The 11699-nt window shown below is 38.1% G+C and overlaps 1 protein-coding gene across 1 annotated transcript; it reads left to right on the top strand.

The window, feature by feature from the left end:
• The first annotated feature begins 2000 nt into the window (after window positions 1-2000).
• On the top strand, window positions 2001-11250 carry LOC110047522 (synaptotagmin-6-like). The gene is made up of 6 exons (XM_020753273.2): window positions 2001-2230; window positions 2561-2655; window positions 4530-4764; window positions 5432-5861; window positions 7610-7730; window positions 8113-11250. The coding sequence occupies exons 2-6, from the start codon at window positions 2571-2573 to the stop codon at window positions 8421-8423; spliced, it is 1182 nt and encodes a 393-aa protein (XP_020608932.1). The 5' UTR covers window positions 2001-2230; window positions 2561-2570; the 3' UTR covers window positions 8424-11250.
• Window positions 11251-11699: the final 449 nt, after the last annotated feature.

Below are 11699 nucleotides of genomic sequence, written 5' to 3'. Positions count from 1 at the left end.
TAAAGCAGTTTAACTCCACACTCCTTGCCGCTGAGATTTGGGCTTTAGGTTTAAACAACTTTTTTTTCATACATTTTTCGATGTAATTTGACGTTCAAATCTGTTAGGATGACGTGTAAGTTTTTGAAGGTGGGACGAGTGCTCTATTAGAGAATCATGACGACTTTGTTAAGAGAGCATGGAATGACAATCTGTCGGAGCCGGGAGACCTCACATGATTCTTTCGTGATGAAAGCTAACAAATAATGGCTTATAAATGAAGTTCCTAATTTAAAAATTCAACCTCACAATATTCTGGGAAAAAAGAGATGGGGGTTAACACACGGCATTGCTGAGACTTTCTGAATGAAAGGTCAACATGTGGCAAGTCTAGGCGTTGCGTCAAAGTGTCTGGAACAGGGACGTTTCAAACCATATTCAATTTTGAGTTGTAAGTTAGATTCTTCTTGATCGTCGTCACAGCTCTAATCAGGTAATAAATTAAATGTTTAAGCGTTGGAAAAACCATTACATCCTGTACAATGTTCCCTAGGAAATCCACACGGACAAGAACAAAGTTTAGAATCAATATGGTTCCTTATCTGTGAACCTCATTTGTCGCTACAAGTTAGAAAACAAAACAGAAAGGAAAAAATGGTAACAATTTCTCTACAACTCAAATCAGAAATCAAAAGTCGAAGAACTTGAAATGTTTGCTTCCTTGGAGCACCCCTTCGTGTGCTAGTACTTATTCATCAAACAAGATCATTATCAATATATAAAAGTCCCTTTTTGCTACGAATCTCTAATATCACTTAAGCGGAAATATTCCACTGAAACAAATTCTGAGAACCAACATTTATAATGCATGGTGATTTAATATTCACCTCCACGGTTTTATTTTATACGCGACTTCTAGGCGCGATAATCACCATATGGCTAAACGGCAGCAATTTGTGAAAAAATTCTGGCGAGTTGAGGCATAATTTTTTCAATAATTAATTACGGAAACAGAATTAGAATTATTAGAGACACGCGGACTTCAGTGGTTCATTCCATGTACCTGAAGTGCTAGACAATATCCAAGTAAAAAGGATTTAGCATTTACAAAAACAACCTCAAAGCTCTTGCTTTATATCTACCAAGTTTGCATGACAATTAAGCTTTTCAGACACATTTAGACTTTTATACTGCTGTTAAGGAACGTTAATTACTTATTCACTGAAACGTTTAAAGAGTTCTTTTTGATAAGGGGCTTTTTAATTGGCTTCTAAGAATTACGTTCAACCTATAATTAGTTTAAGAGAGCTAAAACCACGGCAAAGACGTAATTAATGTTGTGAATCAAGGAGAGAAAATACACTCGACTTCAAAAAGTGACGTGTTCTCCATGCTCGCGTGACCAAAAGCGAATAAATATACATTACCACAACATTCCGCGAAAAAAAAGAGAGAGAAAGAGAAAAAAAGATGCTGTTATAGTTGCACAGGTCATTTCCTCGTGAAATAATCTTATACATTTGGCAATTTTGCTGGTGGGCGGGAGAACGCAAATGGGGGCAAAACTCGTCACTTTTGTTTCGTTTTAATCTTAGCTGAATAATAAAAAAAAAGACTGAATTACAGGCATTTAGTGATCATCCCTAAAAGAGTTTTCCCTGTAGTTATTTCAGTCCAATTTGACGATTAAGACCCATTGTAAACAATATTTGGGGCTCAAAACGAAATCTCAAACGTTATTTGAACTGAAAACCCGATCGCATAACTTGAATTTTTCGCACAAGCAATAACTTTCTTATAGACGGAAGAACAGAGGAAGAAGCCGGTCTTTTCAAACCTCCACCGCGCGCGCTGCCCAAAAACCACACTCCATCGAAGCATACTATCGCTTTGAACATTATGAATCCTAAAATACACGGTTCATTTTACTCTGCTTAAACTAAAAGATATAGGACCGCTGAAGCTATATTAGTTCTGGCGCAAAAACATCGGTGACGCACATTCTTTAGGTAATTCGGAAATAGGCCTCAGTTGATTTCAAGTGGCGAGGAGGTTGGAATGGAAATTTTACGAAGGCGACTAAATCAATTTTAATTGTAGTTTAGAAAACTTTTCTCTCGCGGAGTGACTTTTGTTACGATGGCATTTGTTAAAGAAGCGATGCACAGTGCGTTAGAATGGGACGGATGATCAGCAAAGACGATTTCTGGACGATTTTTGATCCTAGATAAGGCTGAAGAATTTCCACGCGGTAAGTTAGAAGCAGATATCACAGAATTCCTCTCTCGCTCTTTGCTTCGCTTTTTAGTAGACCTTATCGAAATTTCCTAGTAATTTAGGGGACTGAAAACATCCAGTTTACTTCTCCTTCTCGAACACTGAACAAATAAGTCCCAGGTTAAAGTGTTCTTTTCCTAACCGACCACAAACCCTTTAGGAACGATTCAATGCATAATAACATGCATGAATTAGCACAAATCGATTCGTTTTCATGCGTACTCGGGAAGGATTCTAATCACATTAAACTTGAACAGACCATCATCGGGATTTTATTTATTGTATTTCTTTCTGTTCTTTTCAGATACAAGGGTATGAGATTCAATAACGTCACAACAACAGCCAGTTTCACAGCCACATTAAGAGATTCTAAAAAGAGCACGGAGCATCTGGAATGGGGTACAAATCTAATACTGTGAAATATTAATAACTTTTCTCCTGCGTAATTTCAGCAACCGGGTTATTTTGTGTTTTCGTACGAAATAAGGATTTTGTTGCGGACGCACTAAATTTGAATCGCTTTCGAAACAACGACTGGAGTGATAGTTTAAATGTCCAAGGTCATTTACTTTTAGCCCAAATTTAAAAAAGGCTCAAAGACCACCCTAGATCACAGGAAAGCCTGAAATGTTTAACAATCGACAGGAAACGATTAGGAAATGAGAACAGTTAACGCTGGTGAAAATGCAAATGAGTAATAATATGGAATGAAATGTATTATAGGTCACGTTTTCAAGCTAATCAGCCTGTTCGAGTGCTCATGTATTACAGTGCTGTAACAATTGTGCTACAATATGGAAGTTCTCTGTAAAGAAACTTTTTCTTGTATTGAGAGAGCCAGCTTAGTGCTATATTCATTGTAGTTCTGACTGTACACCAGCCGATAGTGGACTTTCACCCCCCGGGCTTTCCACGCATCAGACACTCGCTGCGAACTTAGCGAGACAGAGGAAAAAAGTTCATAGTCTGAATTTTACATACGTTTAGCCTTCCACTTGTAAATTCATTGGAAAAACTTTTAAATTGCAACTATGACGAAATTCGTTTCTGCCTATCTAAGCCATTTTACAACATGAACAGGGAAGTTGTACGAGAAGAAAACTGCTCTTTACTATTTTCAGTTACCTTTTTTTTGTTGCAGAGATATTCAAGTTTTTAAAATAATAGCCTTTGATGACGTCATAAACTCGTCCAAAGTTTGATCAAATATGGTCAAAAAAAAATATCTCAGACGATTTGAATCAGAATGGTTTGATTATTTGAGTTAAAATTCTATTAGATGCGGTCCATAATATGAGCTTAACAATTTTGTTACCATGGTAACATACTGGATTCCAGACCTCCTCGATGTTAAGGAGGGGGTTAACCTAAAATTCTGTTAAAAAATTCGAAGTTTTGTTTTTTTCGGAATTTGAATCTCACGGTATTGAAGTTTTATTTTGAGAATTTCTGTTACTGTAAGTTCAAACCTGGTTTTCTCAAAACAAGTTCTTTTTGCCTTTGAGAAAAGATGTTTTGAGAAGGATTTGTCCAATTGGGCTGAAATTTTCGTGATTTGTTGTTCTGATTAAGTTTTGTGTTTTATGCACAGAACTTTTCCATCCAGTGCATTTTCTCGAAGTTATGCATTGAAACGTTTGCTGGATTTTCTGTATCAGATTTAACTGGTCACCATTTCATGTGTTTTAAACTTTTCAAAAATCTCTCTGCTTAAAACAGTAAGCTATAAAAAAAATATTCATTTTGATCAGTTCTTGTAGGAGTTATCTTTTCTCAAGTAAGCCCTGGCATTCCACAGCAGCTGGCAGATTTAATCAGCCGGTGTCAGCATAGTTAATAGAGGGGAATTGTTGTGAAACCCATCAAAGTTCTTTGTTGTATGCTTTTGTTCGGTTTTTTGGCCTTGAGCGTGCACAAAACACAATAGTTGTTTACTCCGCACTGAGGAACTAACCAATAGAAACGTTTTGGTTATGTAATTCATGCATAGTGTATGAGTGCAAAACAAAAGATTGTGTACGGTCGTGGACCTTCCGACATAAATCTTGACATCTTTGTTTGCTCCGTTGATGTTTGGCGGGCGTAATAGTCAGTCCCCTCTATTAACTATGGTGTCAGGTTACAATACAGTTCTTGGGTCGAAAAATATGTTTTCATATACTTTGGTCTTTAAGCTTTCTGAAAACACTGTGTGGGATAAATCTTGTTTCAAAGAATTCTGGCCAAGATTGTAGAAATTTAAAACATCAAATGACAGTTCTCTTTTTTTGCAGTGTTTATTCTCGTGGCTGTAGTTGGCGGAATACTCTTTGGCGTGGTTGTTCTTCTCCTCGTGTATCACGCGCGTGGCAGGTGTAAACGGGAAAAAAAGCCAGAAAGAACGGTGCCTCGGGTGTCATTCAAACTCCCGCCACCAAAACTGGAGGCATTCGCGATTGCCACGCAGACGAGATATCCACAGCAAGAGCAAGAAGGACTGGAGGAATATCTGAATCCTGAGATCTATAGGTATTATGAATACAGAATCTTCGGTAATACTGATCAGCGGCAGCAAGGGGGAGCCCCGCTGACTAGTAGGATCGAAGACTCTGGTGTCGAGACTGGCTTCACAATACACAAAGACCAATAGCAGATTTGCACTTTGTCGTCATTTGACTACAACTACCAGAATTCCTTTCGTTTTTTCTTTATCATGTAAATTTTGAATTCCCAGTTGGGTTAAAATAGCAATTGCCCTAATTAGTATAAGAAACAGAAAAAGTGAAGAATTCTGGTAGTTGTATTCAAATGACGCCATGATGCAAATCGCCTATTAATGGGTGTGGGGTGGGGATTTAGAATTTAGGGTTAGCAAACGTTTCAGTGTTGTAGGCTTAGATTAGTATTTTAGGGTTAATTTAGGTCAAGCAGAGGATTAGGTTAGGTTAGAGTTAGCATCCAAATATTAAGACTCACCCTTGCTCACTCTTGTTTCTCTCAGAAGGCGTTATGCACGTGGCTTTATGAATGTTTAGCCGTTTAATTCCAGTGTGCTGAGGAGAAGTTGAAATATTTGACTGGCAAAGAATTTTAACACAATTTCAGCAAGAGAAGCTTGTCAGAATATAATGAAAATCGCTAAAATAAGATGCATAAAACATGTCAAAATCATGCATTGTTTTTTTTTTCTTTTTAGAGAAGAGGAGAAGGAAGCAGGGTCACCCTTCACAGGCTCAGCTAGACTCTGCTTTTCATTACGTTACGACAAATTCAATGAAGAACTAATGGTGTGCCTCATTCGAGCCACGCGCCTAAGCCCAATTGGTGAAAATGTCACCGTGACGCCGTACGTAAAAATATTTCTTCTACCGGACAAGAGACGCAAAGTTCAGTCCCGAGTGCTGCGTAGAACTTCAAATCCTCAGTTCTTTGAAGATTTTATATTCATGGTTCCACCCGACGACTTACCTAACAGAACACTGGAATTCACTGTGTGCGAATTCGACCGATTTTCCCGCCAACAGGTCATTGGTCACGTGACGTATCCTCTTAAAGGGGTAAATGTGTCGACGTTGCCACAAGGGACGGGAGAGATCTGGGTCGATATCAAGAGCGAAGATTTCAAGGTTGGTTCTGTCATGAAATGTACCCATAAAATATCATCTGATTTAGATGCCGCTTTCGGTAGCTGAATCCGTGCCAAGTGTATCGGTACTTTATACTTAAGGTGGTATGGTACCCTAAAATATGGCGATGGTCATGAAAAATTCAATTTCTTGGAAATACAAGACTTAAGACCCTTGAGGACTTGTCAAAAACATTTTGAAACGATCTTGCCGAATTTCCTTCCAGATGAGTGTGAAATTTAAGGAAAGTACACAGTGGTATAAGTTTTTTCACGTGACAACGGCCATAGCAACGACTGTTTACTATAAGAACGAGACCAAAAATATAGATTATTTTTAACTTATATGAACGAAACTATTTAGAAAAAACTTTTAAGACATGCACAACTCGATTGGTATAATTATTTGTGAAAAGCTTTGCCTCAAATTGCCATCACAGGCTCATTCATTTCCCTTATGACAAGGAATATTTCCCACAACTGCGGTAACTTTTTACAAAATAGAACAACCATTGCACCCCCTCCCCCGAGATCGAATCAGCACCCCACCCCCCACTATTTGTGGCTCGTTAAATGCTTAATACTTCGTGTAAGAAACTTAAAGTGCATTTTTCTCAAAAGTTTACTTTTGTACCGACTGACTTCGCGCCAACATTTCTACTTTGCAAGGTCTTTAAGTAGAATTTCTGAAACTTGGGCTCATCAAAGACCAATAGTGTCGTGATGATATAAACCCAAAAAATCGTAACATTTTAAGGTCTGTCACGTGACATGAGATGATTTGTCCACTGGGTGTGGTAAAAAATAAGGTTATTTCCAAATAAAGCTGTGAAAAGCACTGAAAATAAGAGTTAACTGTCAAAACTTAGGTTCATATCACAGAACAAAACAGAAACTTACATGATATGCTTATTTGACAGTCAATTCTTGTTTTGTAAAAGAGCAGGAAGTGTTGGCGTCAATACTATAAAACACTACTTCAAATGGCTGTGGCTGGTTTCCATAGCAACCATTTTGAGTAAAACTCTAGAAATTTAATTTCTCTTCTTGAGTGCAATAGCACACAATTGATCTTTCTTTACCATATTTAAACAAACTTTTTGGTCCATATTGAGGGTACCATACCACCTTAAGTGTTATCGTCTTCGTCCGGCCATGGCTGTCCTGAAAGGGCCTGGAAGCTAGTTTGACTCTCAAGTTTTTAAGCTCGGTAGTGAAATGAGAAATCGCCCGTTCGGCTTCCTGGGTTCGAGTTCCGAGGGACTGCCTTCTTTGCGCCACAGTCGTGACACCATATCATGAATGTTACATCTTTCTCAGTTTTGAACTGTCCTTTGATGATTAGCCATTTACAGTTAATATGAAAGCTGAAATATGGGTTATTGACTAAGTGTGAGGTCAAGATGGCTGGATTCGTTTTCGATTCAAGTTCTGTTTTGAGTTTTTATGGACCGAGAGTCTGAGACGGAAGAGGTCATAAGCAAGCAAAAAAAAAAAAAAGAACGAAACCAATATCCAGCCATCTTGACAGAACAAGCTTGGTCAATAAAGGATTCATGGAGATAGAACACTATTTTGTTGCGGGACACAGCGGGTAATCCCGAGCGGGCTGGCGCCATCTTGCCCGCTCGGGTAGCTAATCATAGTGTAGGATTTGGTTCATCTTGCCCGCTCAAGGGAGCTAACCATATAATAACAGTTCTAATCGACCGCGTAACGTTTCATCTTCAATTTTGTTTCCCTTAACAGAGTGGCGTGGACAAGGGAGAATTGCTGTTTTCCCTTCAGTTCCTTCCTACTGCATGCAGACTTACAGTAGCTGTTCTCAAGGCTAAAGATTTGAAGTTAAATGGAGACGGAACAGATTTAGGTCAGTGGCCCCGCTTGGAGCCTGGAAAAGAGACTACATTTGTTTTGCTCCTTTTTTCTAAAACTCATTAATAATTCATCAAGTTTAAGCGATGGAAATCATGACCGTGCTGGTGTTTGGATATCTGATCTTAATTAGCTTAGACTTTTACGATTTTAATTTTCCATTTTCCCCTTAGTTTTATTGAGAATATATATCAAACACTCAAGACAGTGTTTGACCACATTTTAAAGCACCTCGTTCGACGATCGTCAGTGTTCGTCTCTTCTCAGTGTTTGGAAATGTGGTCAAACACGGTCTTTCGTGTTTGATCCAATACTTCTACCCCCTCCCCCCCACCCCTCAAAAAAAATAATTTATGTAAACAAATGCATTCTTTCAGATCCATATGTCAAAGTGTCCATGATAATGGGAGGAAAAACCTTAAAAAAGCGAAAAACAGTTATCAACAAGAAGACTGCATTTCCGGTGTACAACGAAGCGTTTGTCTTCACCATTCTTCCCACGTGCCTCGATCGTGTCAGTTTCATGTTGTCTGTGTACACGGTACCGAGGCTCGGAGGATCAAAGAAACTGATTGGTCGAGCAGTTGTTGGACCATACATGTATTCTACCGGTCAAGGGCTCGCTCACTGGAACGATATGATTTCTTCGCCTCGAAGTGCTGTAGCACAGTGGCACACGCTTATATGAGGTGGTAACAGACGATAATGACATTGAGTTTCGAATCTAGTGCCACGCTTGCCTCAATATGAAAGCTAACCCCAACCCTAAAGGTAAACCTAAGCATACCGGAGTGCTATTGAAGCTAACATGAGAGCTAATCAGGTTAACTGGAGTGCTAATCAAGGATCAAGCTAAACAGAGTGTTATTCAGGCTAACCGCCATACTAATCAAGCTACTGGCGGAGTGCTGTTGAGACTAAAAATAACTCGACTTCGGTATTTTTAACTTGAACACACGAAATAACAGCACTAGACAGAAAGTCGCCTTCGTAATTTTCCATATTACAAACTTGTCAAAGGCTTGACTCAAACTGGCTGCAAAAGCCTTGCTCACGCAGCATCAGGGCAGCGTCGTTTTAACATGTATGAGTCGATATAAGCAAAACAAAAAAAGCAACAACAACAAAACATTTATCAAATATAGTGCACAAAGGTGTTGTTGATATTGTTGGTCTGTTTCAAAACAGAGGACCTCGAGTCTCGAACTAAAACCACGATGACGAAAGTACCCACAAGATGTGAAATATGAAACAGCATAGAGAATTAAATCAGTCCTTTTTAACGACAAGAGGCTACAAGAAGGATCCATCTTCCCATTAATGGGATGTAACTACTGTAGATAATTCATCAGTTAATAGCGGTTACTATGTTTTAACGAAATGTTAGTATATTTAATGATGTTTAATGTACATCATTTCAAAAAATAACAATGTGTTATTTTTACCATTTTTATATTCAATTACTGATTTTTGATAGTTATATGACAGAGGTGAATCTACAAAACGTTTAGAAAACTGAATACCGCAAATACCAAACAAACAAACAAACTCGGCGTTAGGTAGTATTTCCCCTAACAGTTATAAGGTCTTATAAGACAGCACTGCGGTCTACAACAAGCCAGTCTACTGCACAATGTTAGCTTTATATTTATAGAAAACTCTTAAATATTCATTTGATATAATAGTGTTCTGCTCTGTTGAAAAACACGCTATGTAGATGAGGGAGTCACAATGGCATGAAAAGAAAACAAGATTACAGGAGTTGTCTTCACTTTTAAGCTCCGTCGACCACACGGCGCCGGAGATATTTGAAAACGGTGTTTTCAGTCTGAAACTGCATCAAATCTTTTCCGTCCACACTACGCCAGAGAAATTTAAGAACGCAACAATCACCGGTCACTTTGCATTTGTGTTTGAGGAAAACTCGTGCAGGGAAATCACATCGTTCTCGAAACTGCTCCGCCGTTTTCAACATTTTTTCTGTCCACACCAAAACGCTAAGCCGGCGTTTTCAAATTCCTCCAGTTCGAAGAACGTTTTCGCCGGAATTGGCTCCGTTTTCGTGACGGATTAGTTGGACGGTAGGCCAAATCGTCAAAATAAAATTGCGTTTTCAATTTTTCCGCCGTAGTCTGGATGGGGCCTCATAAATGGCAAACTATTTGAAGCTTTTTTTTCCTACTATGGCCGTATGTTCGGGATACGGGATATTTGGGTAAAACAATTAACGGGAATCGGGATATTTGGGGGACTTATTTTAGGGATATGGGATGGTAAAGGAGCTCAGTCACGGTTTGCGCATATTGAAAAGTTTAGCCTCAATTTTTCAAATTCGTCGTTTGTAATCCGTGTTTATCTTCTCCATCCTTAACCACCCTTGTTCCTTTATGGTTTATCATTGTCTCTTTGGTGTTTTTCGATCTTATTAAACTGTTATTTTCAGGTTTCCTACCATTTAAAGGTAATTTTGTATGTGGCCAAAATAACTCAAAATGCCGTGACTGAACCCCTTTAAGATCAAATAAAAAGGGATCTCAATCCACTGACGTGAAAATTAACATTAACATTGTGCTTTCGTAAAAGCACACTAAAATTCAGTGTGTTCACCTTTGGAGCAGCTAAATTATTTATAACAAAACAGAGAACAGTTGAAACCTATTGCTTTCCTTTTACATAGTCGCACTGATAGTTTTGATTGATTTTATTCTGCTAGAATATGACCAATTTTTTGGTTCCCTTCACTGAAAAGGTACTTTTGTGCAAGGCCAAAATAACTCAAAAACCTGTGACTGAGCTCCTTTAACTATTGTATTCGATCTCCACTAATAAAAACTTTCACCAGAACTGAACTGATTACCTTCACGCCCGGTTAAGTGAGAATGTTTCAATTCTAAATGAAATATATTAGAATTACGTTATTTTTGACACAAGTATTTTGAAAGCGAATTTATTTTTGAATAAATATATATTTATTTCCAGCTAACATGCTCTACTTTTTCGTGCCTTTTGAGAAGTAGGGTAAGGGTTGTAGACTAGAAATAGACAAAAATGTTTCTTTCCTAAAACATGATGTGAAATTAACTATGTGGAATTTGTACTTATTTGTAAATAAATTGCGATCCAATGTCAAATAACTCTTATACTCTCTCCTTCACAGAGGTCTCTTTTGTGCTGCTTTGACTGTAAGTTGGTAGTTTGGAAGTTGTCCCCCGCACACCTTCTCACTCCCAACGTTAAATTTCCTGTAGGGAGCCCCTGTGGAGGAGAGAGACTCTAATATGTAAAATCTGATTCACATCATGTAAACTTGACATATCTTGCAGATGATGTTAGGACTGTAGAGGACCCTGCGAAGTGTTTAGTAATGTTTCCTGTTTATCGTACATAATGTATTAATTCATGAAAAAAGTTACCGTTGGAAGTATGGAAAAATAGAGACAAATGACTTCTTTGTCAAATCTGTGAGTTATTTGACAATGCGTACTTGACTCCCATTAAACACTATGTTTTTTGCTTGTCCTAGTTGCTCATTCATTATGCTTTTGTGCTTGTCCCGATTACCCATTTTTTTAAAATTTGTCAACATTCCTCACCATCACAGAGTGATATAATTTTGTCTGAGGATGACCATTTAATATAGTCACACCAGTGTTTTAAATGAAAAAGGCACTGGGGGACAACGTGTGTGGGGTGGCATTATATTATGTACCGCTATGCCCAGATCTTTTTGAAAAAATAAAAATAATAAAAGAAAGTACCAACAATGCATTAGCAGGACATGGTTTAATCTGCTAATAAAGGATTTAGATGAAATCTGAACTGATAAAACAATTTATTTTTGGCTCAAAACAAAACGAGACTTGGTAAACTCAGCACTAATGAATGAATATGGAAAACAAATAGTGTAGATATTAATGCACATACAGATAGTGCACATATTAGTCTTAATTGGGCTGCCAGCTAC

The sequence above is a fragment of the Orbicella faveolata genome, unplaced genomic scaffold (assembly GCF_042242905.1).
Source record: "Orbicella faveolata isolate gen_17 unplaced genomic scaffold, um_ofav_v1 contig_46, whole genome shotgun sequence".
Lineage (NCBI taxonomy): Eukaryota > Metazoa > Cnidaria > Anthozoa > Scleractinia > Merulinidae > Orbicella > Orbicella faveolata.
The sequence above is the reverse complement of the archived record's forward strand: the minus strand, read 5'-3'. Positions and strand labels throughout refer to the sequence as shown.